Source organism: Cryptosporidium muris, genomic scaffold (genome assembly GCF_000006515.1).
Source record: "Cryptosporidium muris RN66 scf_1106632373431 genomic scaffold, whole genome shotgun sequence".
Lineage (NCBI taxonomy): Eukaryota > Apicomplexa > Conoidasida > Eucoccidiorida > Cryptosporidiidae > Cryptosporidium > Cryptosporidium muris.
In genome coordinates this window covers 321052-339913 of record NW_002196573.1, presented here as the reverse complement: position 1 = coordinate 339913, position 18862 = coordinate 321052, and the positions used below count along the sequence as shown (strand labels likewise).

At 31.8% G+C, this 18862-nt stretch overlaps 7 protein-coding genes across 7 annotated transcripts, besides 9 other annotated features; 4 read left to right on the top strand and 3 right to left on the bottom strand.

The window, feature by feature from the left end:
* Positions 1-125: 125 nt before the first annotated feature.
* Positions 126-5282, bottom strand: CMU_008370 (uncharacterized protein; the record flags this gene model as incomplete). The annotated part of the gene is made up of 1 exon (XM_002140659.1): positions 126-5282. One exon carries the CDS (start codon positions 5280-5282, stop codon positions 126-128), a length of 5157 nt encoding a protein of 1718 aa, XP_002140695.1.
* Positions 3219-3330: a microsatellite.
* Positions 5283-5742: 460 nt separating the features above from the next.
* Positions 5743-5773: a sequence feature (AT_rich).
* A 260-nt stretch (positions 5774-6033) lies between these two features.
* CMU_008360 (apyrase family protein) lies at positions 6034-7322 on the top strand (the record flags this gene model as incomplete). Its single annotated transcript, XM_002140658.1, has 3 exons — positions 6034-6073; positions 6198-6304; positions 6420-7322. The coding sequence occupies 3 exons, from the start codon at positions 6034-6036 to the stop codon at positions 7320-7322; spliced, it is 1050 nt and encodes a 349-aa protein (XP_002140694.1).
* Positions 7323-7401: 79 nt separating this feature from the next.
* Positions 7402-7444: a sequence feature (AT_rich).
* A 139-nt stretch (positions 7445-7583) lies between these two features.
* On the bottom strand, positions 7584-9074 carry CMU_008350 (uncharacterized protein; the record flags this gene model as incomplete). Its single annotated transcript, XM_002140657.1, has 1 exon — positions 7584-9074. The coding sequence occupies one exon, from the start codon at positions 9072-9074 to the stop codon at positions 7584-7586; it is 1491 nt and encodes a 496-aa protein (XP_002140693.1).
* A 493-nt stretch (positions 9075-9567) lies between these two features.
* Positions 9568-9614: a sequence feature (AT_rich).
* A 198-nt stretch (positions 9615-9812) lies between these two features.
* Positions 9813-9836: a sequence feature (AT_rich).
* Positions 9837-10333: 497 nt separating this feature from the next.
* Positions 10334-14671, top strand: CMU_008340 (MIF4G domain-containing protein; the record flags this gene model as incomplete). Its single annotated transcript, XM_002140656.1, has 1 exon — positions 10334-14671. The coding sequence occupies one exon, from the start codon at positions 10334-10336 to the stop codon at positions 14669-14671; it is 4338 nt and encodes a 1445-aa protein (XP_002140692.1).
* Positions 11964-12126: a sequence feature (T-rich).
* Positions 12793-12993: a microsatellite.
* A 365-nt stretch (positions 14672-15036) lies between the features above and the next one.
* On the top strand, positions 15037-15735 carry CMU_008330 (uncharacterized protein; the record flags this gene model as incomplete). Its single annotated transcript, XM_002140655.1, has 1 exon — positions 15037-15735. The coding sequence occupies one exon, from the start codon at positions 15037-15039 to the stop codon at positions 15733-15735; it is 699 nt and encodes a 232-aa protein (XP_002140691.1).
* Positions 15720-15747: a sequence feature (AT_rich).
* A 15-nt stretch (positions 15748-15762) lies between these two features.
* Positions 15763-16734, bottom strand: CMU_008320 (uncharacterized protein; the record flags this gene model as incomplete). Its single annotated transcript, XM_002140654.1, has 2 exons — positions 15763-15983; positions 16059-16734. The coding sequence occupies 2 exons, from the start codon at positions 16732-16734 to the stop codon at positions 15763-15765; spliced, it is 897 nt and encodes a 298-aa protein (XP_002140690.1).
* Positions 16735-17283: 549 nt separating this feature from the next.
* On the top strand, positions 17284-18744 carry CMU_008310 (uncharacterized protein; the record flags this gene model as incomplete). Its single annotated transcript, XM_002140653.1, has 1 exon — positions 17284-18744. The coding sequence occupies one exon, from the start codon at positions 17284-17286 to the stop codon at positions 18742-18744; it is 1461 nt and encodes a 486-aa protein (XP_002140689.1).
* Positions 18745-18847: 103 nt separating this feature from the next.
* Positions 18848-18862: part of a sequence feature (AT_rich) that runs on past the window's edge.

The following is an 18862-nucleotide window of genomic DNA, read 5'->3' as shown; positions in this document are numbered from 1 at the left end:
GATCCTAACATTGATGTATAATATCTCCATCTTTCGGATTAAAAAATAGATAATAGAGCATATCTTCTAGATCCTAAGATATTGAAGTTAATTCATTCAATTTCAGTGTAATAGCACCATTACTTTTAAACAGAGATTAGTTTACTTCGAGTAGTAAATTTACAAGATCTCTTTAACATCTCAAAACAGCATTTTGGATCAAGCAGATTATCTTGTATATTCCCCTCATCTGGAGCAAGTATATGAAGCAAGTCACCATTTGCAAATCCAATAGCATTTGCCACAACATCATCTAGCTTGTTAGACCACAACTGATCAACATGCGACCAGCTGTATTTAGAGTCTCTCCTAAATCTTTCTTGAACATATCGATAGGCATTTTTTCTGTATAAAGGAGTTCTAAATGCTAATGATATAGGAACATATCTCATCCTACCGCAACTTATTAAAGCTAGCAAATATTCCACAGACCACAATTTTTGAGCCTTTTCAAAAGGTAGAGATCCGGGAATAGAGATACATCTAACTTTCCTCTTCTCAACTTGGATATTTCTGAAATTCCATAATCCTTCAAATCTATCAGCTATACTTAAGTGCTCACGATTTGCCGAGCTTAGGAGAGAGGCAGATAAATTAGAATTTGTATTAGATCCACCACTTGAAGATAGAGAATTCTGGTGAGATAGATTTGTTCCTGGAGCTCCTCCACTTCCACTAGTTCCTCCACCTGCTGTTGATACTGGAGTTCCAGTAGCCCTTGTGCGTTTAGGTGCCAATAGTGGATCATGGCAAGTACTTCCAACTCCAATAGTCTGGAATACTCTTCGACATTCCAACAAAGCAAAGTGACGCAAGAAATTTATTCCAGCTTCCATCACAGATTCGCGTGCATTTGAGCAAATGCAAGATCCCCAGACACAGTTATTACCCCATCTTTCAAGCCACAGAGAACAACTGAAGCTTAAAGATGGTTTGCTCGAAATCTCCGAGTTCAAAGATAAATCCACTTCATAGTTGTCAGCTTTATCACTGTCATCTTTCAAACTATCTGGGGTTGCATTTGGCATATTTCTTAAATACTCAGAGTTTATTTTATAAAATATTCCGCGGTATCTATATTCACCTTCTTCTAAAGATAGCGATAATAAATTTTCTGAATCAGAAGCAATGTCAGCTTTAAATTCTATATCCACTGAAACTTCACGATTCTGATTTATTACTAAATTTTCTTCTGTACACTCAGAGTGTTCCAGGTTTAAAGATATTTCTTCTGAAGATTTGTCATTTTCATTATCTTCACCTTTGTACATATTGTATAACCCAAATTGTCCTTGGATATAGTAGTCAATCATATCTAGCAGGGCCAAGGGACCAATTTGGCCATGCTGGCTCAGAATAGACGCTAATATGTGATTTGCCGATACAATCTTGTTATTCAAAGTATCTACGATCTCATGACTTGGCAAGGGATGAAGTAGAAGTCTAGATAGCTCATCTATAGCTGCTGAGTCTTCTGCTAATTTGTCATCCTTCTCAAATTTAATAAGTCCCTCATTGTTAGTTTCACATATTTCATTTGTAACTTGCAGCCATAAATTGAAAGGGTGTAATGATACAAGATTCTCAGCTGAAAAAAAATATGTTCTAACAAAGTGAACAACACTGCAATCTAGTGCTCTCTCATCTATGCCCTCAGCAACTAGCTTTGGAAGACCATGTAACCATTCTTCAGCTGATACAGCAATACCTACTAAAGATTTCTCTTCACTAGGTGAAATAGAAGAATATCCACCCGAAGTAGCAAGTGGAGCTATAGATTCAATTGCAACTCCTAAGGCTTGTAAGTTTAGATCTAAAGGTTTATGAAATACATTTTGATTATCCTCACTGAGCTCTTGTTCTTTAGTAGAGTTGACCTCTGCTGTGGAAAACTTTGTTGTCTTAATAGAATCTAAAAGTTTGAGAGGATGACGCTTACCATTGACATGGTATGACCAGAAGCTAACCAAACGTCCCAGTAATTTCGCAAGAACTTTAAGATCTTCGTATATAGCATCTTGATACATGTTATAAGGTAATATCCATGCTGAAACCTCACTATTTAGCTTAATATTTGGATTACCACTTTCTTCATCAATAGGGAACTGATCTAAAAGAGCTTTAGAGTTACAAGAGGAAGGAAGGAGAATAAAACCATCACCTCTTAAGCGTTCAGTTTCAGGGAAGCAAAAAAGTTCCACAGACCAAAAGTCGCACTTAGCCTTACTAAGATTAAGCAGATTACGTAGTTTATACATAAAATCTAGTTCTATTTGTATGCCACTTAAATTGGGGAGTCCATTAATAAATACCATTGAATCCAGAGTTACTACTTGATTACAAATACTCACGTTATTCATAACAGATAGACCACCTATATGAACTCCGGAATTTGCTACATTTGTACAGCTATTCTGATCTGTATTTGAAGTTGTAATTAGAGAAATATCCATTGAAGCTGTTGTTACATTCTGAAAACCCTGAAGATGTAAGTGATCATCTGGAAATCCCTCGTAATCTACGTCATTAAACCATTTATGACCACTATTTTTACAGTGCAGTCTACGAACAAGACGGCTCAAACTATCAATAAGATCCAAGCCTGCGAACCCCAAATTCCCAACAGGAAAATACCTAATACCCCATGGAAATACATCACCCATATCCTTCGGTAATATATTGACTGACAGTTCGTCATCAGCTTGGGAACTTGGCAAGTTACGGTCTAAAGATACATCTATTTCAGTATTGTCTATTTCTAACTCAAAGTTCTCGTTTAAATTTGGAGTAAGATATTCATGTGCCTTTCCAGAGTCTTTGCATATGTTGCTTTTGTACAAATTAACTAGAGCATATTTGCTTATTGTGTAATGATCTGTATCCTTTGAGGATCTTGGTTTAAGAAGCTCTAATTTATCTGCTTCAGCTATAATTTCATTGTCGTCATCTTCTTTTTGATCAAGTTCTCCAATAGTTCTGCCAAATTTGGATAGCTCAAAAATTACTTTAAGTATCTTTTGAGGTCTAAAAGATGCATAAAGCTTACGACCTGCAACAAATATTACATCCCGACGTTGAGAATCCCCATTATATGCTACTTCTAAAGGATTACGAAGTCCCAATTTTTCAATAAGTTGATACAATTTTTCTGAAATATTCATGTACTCTCTAACTTCACCATCATCATCATCATTATTATTATCACTATTATTATTATTATTATTATTATTATTATTATTATTATTATTATTATCATTGTCATCATCAGTATCTTTATCTTTATTATTCTTACTCTCATCAAAATTTAGGTTCTCTTCCAAATTCTTCTCACTACTTGCTAAATTCGACACATATAATTTAGGGATTTGGTATACAGTCTCATTAGAATTCTCAGATAATCCTGTCATAAACCTACAATTGAAAGAAAATAAATCTGGATTCAATAAAGGTTTAGCCTTTACACATATCCCTCTCCATTGAAAATGAGATGAAATTAAAAACTCCACAGCTGCATTTTTATCCAGTAGTAAAACTACAGCCCAGCCTTTGCAGAGTCCAGTCTCCGGATAAGTTGCTACCATCAATTTAAATTTTGACACATTTTGAGCTCTATAATGCTTCATTATGCTTAAATAAAGCCTAAAACTGTCGCAGTTAGGTAAGCTGGTAATTAATAGTGCAGGACGAATTTCAGGAATTCTACAAGACCTCGCAGTACTCACTAGGCGCACAAATTCATCCCCTGCAGCTAAAGCCTTGTCAACATATACCTTGGGAAGCATGTTATCTACTCTTCCATCTAATTCCCTGCGCAAATTAAATTCTCTGAAATCTGTAATGAAATGAGTAGGATAAGATCTATCATTTATTAGTTTCTTATTGTAAACATTAGAACTTCCTAGTGGTCCTATTCCACCCCCAGGACCCCTATCCTTGCTAGAACGAACTGGACCCCCTCCACTAGCTCCAATATTAGCTTGAGAATAAACTCCGACACCCCCCTGATTCCCTGAACCACCAGAAGAACTACCTCCAGAGCCTCCCAAGTTTACCCTACCAGTTCGACCATCATGGCGATACGGTCCAGATCGACGATAACCTCCTGAACCTCCACCTCCATTATGACGCCTTAGCTGATCCATAGAACGACCCACAGTATTGGACATATGGTGAAGAGAACCAGTTCCAGAAATTACATTTAATTTACCATTAATAGCACTCAAGGTATTCTGCATGCTAGTATTAGATGTATTAATAACTGAAGAAGTTGAGCCAATTACCGGTGCTCCTGAAGAATTGCCACAATTTGATTGTCTACTAAAGTTATAAGAGTTATAAAGTTGTTGAGGTGTAGCTATACCAACTGTATTTGATACTTGAGGAGATATTGAATGCAAACTCTGGTTTTGGTTAGGGAAGTTACCATACGAAATCTGTTGTAATGGGATATCTCCAAAATTTGAAGTCAGGTGGTGAGAGGATCCATACTGTAGCACTTGTGTATGACCCTGAGATCCTCCTGAAACTCCATATGTTCCTGACGAGCCAATATACTTTGATGTTCCTCTATATACTCCCGAACCTGATAAAGATACACCAGGTACTGCAGAGTTTCCTCTTGTAGCCTGATGATGTTGCCCTTGTTGAATACTACCATATCCTTGAGTAATCTGAGGCATTACATAATTTCTTTGATTCATATAAAAGTTACCTGCAAAGCTTTGCTGCGCATCCTCATAGGATCCTGACTGGTGTTGCTGAAGAGATGAAGTACCACCACTTGGTCCACCATAAGCCTGCATTGCCCCTCTATAAGTCCCATAATTAGACTGAGTAACTCCATATGTCCCAACATACGTCATATTACCATCAGGATATCCTGTAGCCACTGTAGAATTACCGTACTCTGAGTTCATATGATATCCATTACCTGCACCAGTACTACTACTGCTAGTGCCCCCATATCCATTACTTTGAAATCTCTCCTTATTATATGCATCTCCAAAGCCTGCACGCTGCCCTCCACCATTATAAATATTTCTAGGTATACTACTACTACTTGAACCAGAATTCAAATTTAATTGGAAATCAAAAGAGACCCTATTCTGGTAACTCTGTCCTTGCCCTGCACGCTGAAGCATTTCAGCCAGATGTTGCAACCCTTTACCTCCTGAATTGGCTAAGTGACCCCTTGAAGATTGAGATGAATCATTCTTATCACCTTTCCAATTGCCGTTAGTCATATAATCAAAATTTCAAAAATGTTTAGTATAAGCTAGCCACCAATTTGGCGGTATAGCGCCCTACACGAGTATAGCGGTAAATATTATCTGGCCTAGTCTTATACAAAATTTACCCTTTAAAAAAAGCTTTATGGTTGAGGTAATTACTTGCTATTTATTCACTTCCAAATATATTTAAAATATGCTAAGTTCAAATATAGAGCTGTCATTTAAAAGTATTACCTAAGAAGGTCATGAACACAAAAATTATGGAAATAATTTTCGAGATTGTGGGGAAGCTAGAACGATAGTATACTCTAGTGTCTCTTTTTTACCTCTTACATTTGTAGAGACTGATAAATAATGAAGTTTATACTAAGAAATTATAACTTTTTGAGATACTAGGGAATTTTATTTATTGAGAACTATAATATATCTTCAACATTAGTAGTGACACTTTTCTAAGAAATACTCATTTACCTTTAATATAGAAATTAAATTTAATTAATTAACTTAGATATTTCTTTCTGCATAATTTGTTAAGTAGATTCCCCTAAAACTCTAATAAATCTATTCATAAATATGTGGGTTTACATTTATAAGTAGTATATTATTAAGTGAATGTTTACTTATTTTCTTTAATTTGTCAAGTTTGCCAGCCAGTACTCGAGAGGGCCTTTGTAGAGCAATTTGCCTCCACTCTGTCAGTGTATAAATTTCTCTCTTTTTTTGAAAATAAATGAAATGAGTAAAGAAGACTTACTCTCTTCTTATGGTTAATGTAATGATTATTAAAAAACTTATTTTTTATAGTAAGTTACTATATTGGAGCCCTATATATTAATATTTCCTTGAATAATATTGTATTCAAGATTATATTCTATATAGTTAATACAATTACATTTATAACTTACTTTTATTACCTTTATTTTTTAGAAACTACATTACTAATACTTTTTTTTAATCCTTCATATTTTGGAAGTGAAGTTCTTGCTTCTAATACGCAATTCTTTTGTAATAAGGTAAATCCATGCAGCTTCAAAGTAAGTACTATATATAATTATATCCACAATTTTACATTTGGAATTAATATTTAATTTCAAATTGAAGTGTTCAATTTTGTTTCAAAATCATTTTATTTTTATGCTTTGACTTCAGCTTGTGGCAGATTTAGACTTAAAGTCACGCCCATCAAACCCTGGTGAAAAAGATTTTAGAAGTATACTTCAGAAAGGACGAATTTATTTTGATACTAAGGAGGAGCAATATAAAGTGACATGGGATGCAGCTCTTGTTTTATTAAGTGGCCATAATGAATATGGTAGAGGTATGGAATTAAGCGAATTAGTAATATATGATGGGAAACTTCTTGCCGGTGATGATAGAAGCGGAATCATGTTTGAAATTATTGACGATGGGAAGGTTATTGCCCCACGATATATTTTATCTGAAGGAGATGGTAATAAAGGTAAAGGAATGAAGATTGAGTGGGCAACAGTAAGAGATGATGTACTTTGGGTTGGAAGCTTTGGGAAAGAATTTGTGCAGAATGGAATAATTTCCAAACAAGATAATATGTGGGTTGCCTCAGTAGACAAGTTTGGAAATATAAGATACTATAACTGGTCAAAAGTTTACAACAGTATACGTTCTGCATTGGATGCAGATTTTCCAGGATACTGTATTCACGAAGCTGTAGGTTGGAGTCCTTATATGCGTAAGTGGATATTTCTTCCAAGAAGAGTAAGCAATGAACCATATGATGAATTCCTAGATGAAATGAAAGGTTCAAATAAAATGGTAATTTTGTCAGATGACCTTGAAATACTTGATGTGAAAGCTATAGGAGATATTATCCCTGAGAGGGGATTCTCATCATTTAAATTTTTACCTGGGTCTAAAGATCAAATTATTGTTGCTCTTAAGACTGTTGAGAATTCTAGGATAGACTTCCAAAGTACATATGTTTCTATGTTTACCATTGATGGTGACTTATTAATTGATGATATTAAAGTTCCTGGAGAATTTAAATTCGAAGGTATTGAGTTCACAAGCTTTTAATTACTTTCATCCATTCTCTTAGGTATAATAAATTGAAGGAAATTTTATACTTAGGACATATTTCAATTTGAGGAATACCTTAAATATTTTAGTTCTTTATTAATTATATTTAACTATTTAAACTGATAATCTAAAGATCCGTTTATTTCTATTTAACTTATATGGGGAGTTCTGTTTAAACATCAATTTCTACATTGTAATTCTAAGATTCAGACTTACTATTCACTTATTCTGTTTATTCATGAAATTTACTTTGATTTATCAATGAAATGAATAATTATCTAGTGATTGTATGATTAACTGATCATTTGGACTGATTGTGTCATATTTTGGCAAATCCTTTCTGGCCATTGCGTTTAACCAAATTGCTCTCCTCTTTACTTTTCTTCCCATATTTGCTTTATCATACCATTTTAAATTACAATTACTTTTATTTTCTGTATTAGCTTCACTATTAACTTCTTTTGCTGAAATCTCCAACAATTCTTCTGAATAGTAAAGCTGTTCATTTTGCTGAATTTTATTGCTGAGTTGTTCCAAAACACCTTCATGTCCCTTTACATTATTGTAACCACCAAGATTTTCCTTTTTTTCTGTGGATATTGCATAAGATGTTATTTCATCAACTACTTCTTCAGACACAGCCTCATTAGTAGAATATGCTCTCAAAGTTTCTGGATGAATATATCCCATACATATATTTCTCGCTAGTTTCTCTTCTAAGAAAGGACCAACAAATTCATACATATTATTATTTTCTATTTGTTTTTCCGGATTATACTCTCTAAATATTGGAATATTAGACACTTTAATATTGTTAGAGTTATTGTATTGTGGTAAAGTACTCTTTGATAGTGGCACTAGCTTCTGAGAAGGTGGATCATATACAGTTTGGTGAAAAAATGTTATTAGTGCCTTCTGCACATTTATTGAATAGTCAGATGAAACATTTTTTCCAATAGTTTGTAATTGCAGAATAATTCTTTCTAAATCTCCATAATACTCTTGCACAAGCTTCATAGCTGTCTTAATTCCTACTCCTTGTGGGGATTTAACATAATCACAGCCGGTTAAAGTGCAACCTAATACAAACATTTCATATGTAAATATATTTTGTCGTAGTATGCCACTTCTTGGTAAATCTCCCCAGTATATGACTCTGCATATTCCCGTCTTATCATCATGCTTATATATTGTGCAAGGACTCCCAAATACCAACATATCACTATCCTCCGTTATTACAGCATCAACATATCCAGTTCGACATAAATAAGATAATTGTGCATCTGCTTCATATGGTGCTACTATACATTCTATCCCGTGATGATCCCGTAGTTCCTCAATTACTTGGTGAGCTATATCAGGAGTAATATCTAATGCTCTTTGGCATAAATTGCGTATTTCATAACTATTTGAGCATTTTCTACTTTTTTCTAGTTGCAATAACTCCTTCTTTGCTTCCAATCTCTTCATATGCCTTTCTTCTTCTGTAACTCTCTTCATAGGTAAGGGGGCACCATCAAAAATGCAGACAGGTATTATTCCTTTACTCTTCAGTAAATTAACACGATCTATACAGTATTGGATATGCATTCTAGTGGATCTACCCAGAACCAAATCTTCAGCACAATTTGCAGCTGATCTATGTAGCCATCCATAAGTGTCTATAGCCACTCTCTTTCCCTTAAATTCATCTATCTTCTTTATTCTACTTACTTTATCTATATTTGGAAGCAATCCCTGAATTCCCATATTAATTAGTTATACTAGCTCTAAAGGTTATTGTTTTATATCTTCTTAGTCTTATACTTTCCAACGACATCATTTTTTTCTACCCCACAGAAAATTGCTATGCGATACCCGCTACTCGTGAGTTCCAATATAATCTGTTTTTACATATCAAAACCTCCAGAATACCTTATTATTACCCGAAACTTGATTTTTAAGACTCTAAAACATTATATAGCTCTATTTCAATTGATAAACAGTACTTAAATGCAAATTTACACTATATGTCATAAATACCAATATGCATGTTATTTCTTGCAAAGCTTATTCCGTTGATATATTATAAAATAATACCAATAATATATCTAGATTTCTAACTTATTTTAATAACCTCAAATTCTCACTTATGTAATATGTAAAATAGGCAAGATTCCTTATAGCCTAGTAAGAAAGTCAAACACATACCGGTGCGTTTGCATGCATTTGCAAGGATAATGTGGTAATGTCGACTATACAGTTTTTATACTTTATTGAAAAAAAGATTATTTTAAAATAAATTTTATTGAGCTTTTAAGCCCCCAATTTTGTACTGTTATTTAACTGCATATCTGAGCATTGAATAAATGGTATTTGTGATACAGAAGAACATACGAAAATAAGTGATATACTTTAACTTAAGAAAAAAACTTTAAAATTCAATTATATTATAAAAGGAACTAATTGTAAAGGCTAATTAATTGTAATTTAATGGTAATTTAGATGATATATTATATTTATAAATATATTGTTACACCTGGTTATATTTCATTTTATCTCTAATATCTGCAATTACTATTAGCATTGTGCCAGTAATAAAAGGAGGGAAAACAAAGTCAGTATCTGACCTCAGATACACAAGACGTACAGCTAATGTCTACTAAGAAATATATTATAGCGCCTTTGTAGACATAAATCCACTGAGTCAGTTAGAGGGGTATTTTCAAAGAGTGGCTCCAACTGGTAACTTACTGACGTGTAAAAGGGGAATTAAAAGTATCGGGCTAGTTACAACCGCCAGGTTAATTTTTTTTGTTGAAGAAATAAAGATTGATTATATAGAATATTAAAGTGAAATATTTAATAAACGCTAGAAAGAGGTCAATCTTTACTATTAGTTTGGTTTCTAGGGAAGGGTCCGAAGTCTCTAAGGACTACTTCTTGAAATAAAAGAGGAGAAAGGAAAAGAGGAGTTATTTGATATACAAAAAGCCTAGTATTGGGAGATTTTCTGTAAAGAATAAATAATGACTCCTGAAGACAATTCTAATGGTAATGTGACTTGTTCACAAGAAAGTACTGGGAATACTACATCTAAGTTTAAGAGCCAATTGAGAGCCGATGCACAAGAGTTTAAACCATCATTTAATATAATAACTCCATGTACTAGCACGGCTAGCACAGGTATATATTACCATGGTGTCATACCAGCTTATAATGCTAGTGATGTGGACTATCAACACTATCAAACTAGTACTAGCTACAATATAAATCTGAATAGAAAGCGTATAAGCGGAGACTCCAACAAATCGCAGACAACTTTAAATCCCAATGCTCAGGAATTTGTACCCAGAGGATGGATTAACCCTGTTTCAGAGACTGTTGGAGTTGAATTTCCTTCACCTAATGTATCAAATACTCCCTATATATCCCAATTTCCACAACCAACAATTTTACCTCAAGTAATACACCCTCCAATTCATCACTTTAACAATATAATTGTACAAAATCCTGAAGTTACACATCTAGCAATACCATCTCAGTCAGTAGATATGCCAGTGATATGTCAACCTAAAGGAGCAACTGAAAAAGTAGTAGATGGTTCTATAGAGCTATCTAAGAATTCGGATCAAAATGGCGAAATAAGAAATGAATCTAGTGCAGCACCAATAAATTTGCAGAATAATGGTACAAACCAAAGTGTTCTTCAACAATCTACTCACTTGACCTTTAAGGATAAGTTGTTAGCTCGTGTAAATAACGCTAATGTTAATCCTAATTATCAAACTAACACACTCCAAGAAAATAGCCAACAAGCACCAATAGAAATGAAATCTAAAGTGCTAGTTTCGACTACTACATCTACAACTGTGTCTCCTTCCGAATCGAAAAATGGTGTATCGAATAACCAAGTTGCCAAAGAGCCTGAAACTGTAGACAAAGTTAATGAAACTACCACTCAAATAGTAACAAAACACATAAAAACTGAAGAAAGGAATTTTAAAGAATTGGCAATAGAAAGCCATACACAAAAGCAAGTCTCTGCTCCCGTAAGTTGGGCACAAAGGTTAAAGAATAGTACAAATAATGCTCAATATAAGAAGGTACATCACGAAATTACTGATATACAACCTAAAGCTGTAGAGAAGAAATATGACAAAGTAAAGGCATATGAAAATGAAGTGTCCTTTGAAGAATTTAAATGTAGTGATAACACTGATAAACTAGGGGAAACTAATAATATTGAGAAAAATAATAATCCTGAGAAATCTACTAAATCTGAAAAGACTGGTAAAGCTGGTAAGATTGATAAGGCTAATGAAATTGATAAGATTAATGAAATTAATGAGGAGATTAATGAAATTAATGAGGAGATTAATGAAATTAATGAAGTTAATGAGGAGATTAATGAAATTAATGAGGAGATTAATGAAATTAATGAGGAGATTAATGAAATTATTGAAAATAATGAGATTTATAAGATTGACGAGGTCGATCATGATAAGATGATACATAAGAATCATAAGGTTGATAAGAATCATAAGGTTGATAAGAATCATAAGGTTGATAAGAATCATAAGATTCATAAGATTCATAAGATTCATAAGGTTGATAAGATTCATAAGGTTGATAAAATTGATAAAATTGATAAAATTGATAAAATTAATAAAATTGATAAAATTAATAAAATTAATAAAATTAATAAAATTGATAAAATTGATAAAATTGATAAAATTGATAAAATTGATAAAATTGATAAAATTGATGAAATTGATAAAACTAATAAAGTTAATAAAATTAATAAAGTTAATAAAAGTAATGAAACTGACGGAGCTATTAATAACAAAGCTGATAAAGTGGACAGGGTTGATAAAACTAACGGAGTTATTGATGATGAAATTAATAAAATCGATAAATCTGATAATATTGATAATAATAGTGAATTTGACAGGGATAATAAAATTGATAGTAATCATCAAGTTAACAAAGTTGATAACAACGAAATTGTTAATGAAATTGACAAAGAAATTGACAAAGAAATTGACAAAGAAATTGACAAAGAAATTGATAACAAAGTTGAAGATAATATGGACACTAATGAACTATCTGAAATACCCAAAGCAGTTTATAACTACCCAGAAAAGAAAGATAAATTAATTGACGGGAATATTGAAGGAAATACTGATATAAAGGCAGAGAATATTATAGAAAATGCAACTGAAACTAAAACTGGGAATTTGAAACATAAAGAATACACTGAATTACATAATAGTGAAGATGCAAATATACAACATTTAGAGAAACCTATAGAATCCCCACTAAGGAGTCCCTTCCCAATAATGATACTATTAGCCCTAAGAAGTGCATCTCAGAGTCAAGATTTATCTGATTTAATGTATATACCTCCACAACTATGTCGTCGAAATATGAATAGTAAGGAAGGCGAGAGAGAAAGTGGAAATTATCGTAATCGCAGTAGTTGGTCTAATAATAATAATAATAATAATAATAATAATAATAGTAATAATAATAATAATAATAATAATAATAATAATAGTAATAATAATAATAATAATAATAATAATAATAATAATAATAATAATAATAATAATAATAATAATAATAATAATAATAATAATAATAATAATAATAATAATAATAATAATAATAATAATAATAATAATAAACACTATCATCGTGATGCTGCGGGAGGGTATGGAGGATCTAGTAAGAGAGATAGGTATCAAAACCAAAATTCAAACTCTGGTAGTGTAACTAACAAAAGATCGGGAGACCACCAGGGAGGTTCAAATAATGTCGGAGGTTCTCTAGATTGGTCACGAGATGAAAGGAAGTTGTACCGCTTGGAGAGTTCTGCGGAAAGTTGGGTTGTAAAGCAGAAAGAGCAAAAAGCAAAGGGTGATCAATATGAAACACATATTCGTCAATATAGGGCTATTTTAAATAAATTGACTATTGAGAAATTTGAAAAACTATATGACCAAATATTGGAAGTTGGAATTTACACTGAAGAAGATACAATTGGCCTGTTAAAACTAGTTTTTGATAAAGCAACAACGCAGCATCACTTTATTCCGATGTATGTTGAGCTCTGTGATAAATTACGCGAACATTTAAAGAATATCACAACTATTGAGACCAGATTTATATTGATTGATCTATGTCAAGAATTATTTGTTGAGAATCTATCCGAAATGATTCTTCCAGAGAGTATACAAGGTAGTGAAGAAGATGCATTTGAATGGCAACTAAAATATAAAAATAAGATGAAAGGTAATATGATTTTTATGGCTAGTTTAGTCAAAAAGAAAGTTATTGCATCAAGAGTTGTCTTAATGTGCATGGAAGAACTATTACAATTTCATCTACCTCACCATATAGAAGCCTTATGTGTATTTTTACATCATGTTGGTCCATTTCTAGATAGTGAAAGATGGAAGCACTATGATGACTTTAACACACTATTCCGACAATTTGAGGGATTTGCTAATAATCCAGATATGCCTGTTCGTATACGTTTTTTAGTTAATGATGTAATCGATAGTAGAAAAAATAATTGGAGAATAAAAAATAGTAGGGAGGGACCAATGATGCTTGATGACCTTAAACTGAAGATCAGTGCAGAAAGAGGTGAACATAATACAAATAATAGTCATTCAACTAACAAAACAAGCAATACATCACCACAGAGATATCAGATGGCACATAGAAATGATCGTTATGGAGATTCTTCAGTAAACTCTGGGAAGACATCAACTTCCAATACTTGGTCGAAATACACATATAATTACAAGAACTCAAATTCCTATGATACATCTACATCAAATTTTAGAAGTGGGAATAACCATGTAACAAAGAAACCAAGCGATAATGTAGAATACACCGCAGAGGAGACTGACATTGAAGATGACGGAGGAGCCGTGCCTGATTCTGTAAAAGATAGTTTGGGTGGCTTAATGGACAGTTTCGTTGCAAGCAATGACTTGGAAGAGTTTTATGAGCATGTTAATGACTTGGATATATCTGTTGAGTATCACCCAGGCGTTTATAAAAATATGTTTACTCGTATAGCTGAATATAGAGTTAAACAAAGAAGTTTATTACTTAAGGCACTAATTAAATTAGCACTGAAAAGCGACACTTATATGAATGGAGAAGCAGCTAAGTCAGGAATTTTGATGGTTTTACAACCAAGTATATTGAATGATATATTAATTGATGTACCACAGTTTAAAGATATTGTCTTAACGGAATTTATTGATGAAGCAATTACTTCTTATGATCCAAATGGTCTGGTATTTGATGATGCCTTTATAACACAAGCAAAGAAACTAGTAAGCTAATCTCTCGAAGTACTCTTATAAATATAGGGATGGTTGCAATTGGAAATTGGGAATAGATACAGGTTTATTAGGAATAGTGGATATAAGGAAATAAACTAAATACTACGCACTTGATCACTTATTGATGTATATTTCATATTATATTGTCTATTCTATGTATTGACTTAGCTATATGAGGTTTCAATAATCTAAGGGTGTATTTTAGCACTTCCTATTTAAATACACTTAAGAAGCAATAAACTATCTTGGCGCTATTTACTCTTGAAATAAGTATTAGTAATAAGCGCTAGAAATTCAACTTATTTTCAATATTTGGCTTGTAAATGTTTCTTTAGTAGCATAGATATCTTTAGATATGATTATTGATGCCAAAACTCGAATTTATACCTTATGCTCAGAGAGTGATATTGCGTAGTCAAGATGATAGGAAGCACAGGATGAAATGGGAGAAACAAAGAGATGCTGAAGATAGACGAACAAAAAGAGAAGAAAACCGTATAGAACTTAATAATTTACTTTATAAAAGTACTGAGAACAAAAATATTAATTGTACTATAGATCCTATTGATGATACAGACGATTTAGATAATGAGAGTGAGTACAATAACTGGAAGCAACGTGAACTAATGAGACTTGAACGTGACTACATTGAATGTACTACTCAAAATACAATCGAATATAGTACAGTTGAAATTAGTAAAAATTTAGTAGACAGATCAGAAAAACGGAAATTAAGGCACAAATATCTTTATATGCAGAAGTACTATCACAAAGGTTCATTTTTTCAAGATAAAGATGAACCTTTGTATAATCGTGATTTTAATTTACCTACAGAAGAAGATAAAGTAGACAAAACGATATTTCCGAAGATACTTCAGCTAAGACGTGGTCAATTAGGTAAGAGTGGACAAAGCAAACACAAGACTTTAAGAGATGAGGACACAATGTCTAAAACGTCTTTATTTTATGAAGCTTACAAATATAACAATATTTCTGGCAAATATAAGAATAATACTATTGGAAATAATACTGAATTTGATAGACTAAGTTTAAAAAGAAAATAATTAATTATAATTGGTTTTACTTTGTAACTACTTTGTCGGTGGTATGTATATATCAGAGAAGAATAATCTCTTTGGTCGTAATATACTACTTTTATTATCGACTCTATTTATATGGTCCCCCCAATTTTGTAGAAGATTATTATACGTGAAATTGAGTGAAAATGACTTGATGGCTTTCTCATTCTGAGGAGCTGTTTGAATAAATGTGTCATTGTTATTTTCACCATATGGAAGATTATCTAGACGAACTGAATAGGATATTGTCAGAAAATAATTGTAGGTAATAATCATAGTATTTATTCATAAGAGTAATAATGACTTACCTAAATGTGTTTCAGGAATGTTTAATTCATCAACTTCACTAATTTGTAGGTAGTTACAAAGCGTCTCAAATTTACCTGTACTTTTAGCTCTAATAATGGCAGATTCCCATAACTTAGTCAATCTTTCGTAGTCTTTGTTGTATAATTCCACTCTATGATCTAAGTCTTCCTGCTTTGTTCTCCAAAACCCTTGGGAATCTAAGATTTTTGCATGTAAAAGGGATCTATAGTGTATCAAATCAGCAAATAATCTTGTCTCTAACTCATTGTCATAGTATATTGCCAGATTAAGTGATATTACAAAGGATAAGATTGCGATAAGTTGATATCTACCATCAGGATTGTGTTTTAGAATAAAATCCAAAATAGGAATTAGCTTATTACAAATACTTTTAAGTGAAATAACAATTTCATTAATTATTTCTTCAATTAGTCGCTTCATTGCACGTAACTCCAATGTTTTTAATGGATAATTGATGTTTTGTGATCCCATAATATAGTAACGATCTGGAATAGTAGGTTGGTACATCCCCTTTTTATCAATACCCCATTTTGGACCATCTAGCTTATTACCTAGACTGCACTTTGAGTTATGAAAAGACCTAACTGTCAGAATATGATATTGTACTGGATAGTTCAAAGGTACTTTAGAGTTGTATAATAAAAACTTTCTCATATAAATCCTAAAATAGTTCTGTTTATATACCTTTATTTCAAACATATTTTCAACCTCAAAAGTGGCATTACTACTATTTTGAGACAGCAAAATAAGCCCTTTATTTTCATTTATGATATCCAGTAATTCTTAAAGGTGCACTTTGGAATTATGTAATGTCAAGTTCCAAGCTCGATAATTATAACTTAGCGCCTAAAGTCAACAAACTTGGTGAGTAACTTTCAACAATGCAACAGAAACACATTTTGTGTGACTAATGCTTTTAGATTAAAACTCAAAGAAATATATTAGCACTATGTGCCTGGATCTATACAGATTCAATAAATAAAATACTGGAATTCTAAAGTGGTACAGATATCTGAATTAAATTTTTCAACTTGTGCTATTCAGCAAACTAGGTCTAAAATTAGTGGAAATAACGATTACATTTATTAAAAAGAACTATAAGTGACTATATGAACTTATCATAAAACGCAATATAGAGTATATATATTATCTTTTTTTAAATAGAAACTTTTTATTCAAGAGATTCCTTCATAATAACACAAAATGATTGTAATTATCTGGATAATCTGCACGTTAATTATTTCATGCAAATCTAAATATGTTAATAAAGTTATTGAATTTAATGAATCAAATCTTGAAGCTTTTATTACGGAATTTAGTTGTGGTATTGGTGTTTGCAACGTAAAGATTAGAACAAGACGAATTGCAAATTATGCATCAATAACCTCATCTAACCCCAGTTTACCACCAATTGTCCATACAGATAAATTAGGGAGTTTAGATCTTGTTGTATTTATAGATCATGACTGGAGAGCTAGTACTTCTTACTGTAGCAATATCGTAAATGCAAAAATTAATAAAAAGTTCTTGATAACTCCTCAATGGAGTGAATGGATTACTATTCAAGTTGAACAAGTTATCTCACCCCATACATGGTTCTTCACTATGGTTGACTGTAGTAAGAAGAATATTGAAATTATTAAGAATTCAAAACTAGGTACAAGCCCTGAATATATAAAAAAACCAACAATAAGTAGATCTAGGCAAAACCAAGCTAATTTTCTATATATCCAAATAGAAGGATTTTTTTATCAACCTAATGGATCGCATCTTCCATATGAACTAGTCAGTTTACCTTGGCTCTTAATCTTCGAAATTCTGTGTTATATTGGCATATTTATGGCTTTATTTATTAAAACTATTGCATTAGATAAATCAGCCAAAATATATCATCCATTAATCCCTTGGATAACTGCTACACTAGCAATAAATGCTATAGCTTGCATTATAGAAAGTTTATATATATTTAAATTCAAAGAGAATGGAATAAGTAATAGTAACATTTTACTAGCTTCACAGATTCTGAATTTAATTTGCAATATTGGGATATATTATTTATTAATAGCTATTATAAGTGGTTACTCACTTTTAGTATATAGGGAAAAGGATAAGTATTACAAACCATCTATCAAACTTATAAGCTTTATATTTTTCATATATATTCTGCAGTTTATTTTTCTAAATATTAATAAATTCAGAAATTTTACATGTAACACGTATACTATTTTGTCATACCTCATAAATACAGATGATACATGCAATTATGCATGTAAAATTATTTCGTTACTTAAAATTATTCATGCAGTAATTTTTGAATACATATGGAAAAAAAATGAGAAATTATTTATTACAAACAATTTGAGTAAAATTTTGGACAAATTGAGAATTATTGGACATCTGTATATATTAGCATACCCAAGTTCTTATATAATATCAATAATTTGGATAAAATACCATAAGAGAGAAATTGTAACTAATCTAGTTATATTCATAATCCAAATAATAACATATTTAAGCCTTATATATATTTTTTCATCTAGAAAATCTTCATATTTTAAGCATTCATATCTCTCATGTTCAATAATTCCTACTAGAGAAGATCTTTTAATTCATGCAAATCTAGCCAAACAAATACTAACAAGAAGTAGCTCAGAATTTGATTAGACTATATATTCGATCATCGTTTAATAGGCTGAATATTTATTTGAAATTGAACAAAATATTTACATTATATATATTGAAGTATCACCTAGTCTGTTGCAATGACAAATATTATAAACTA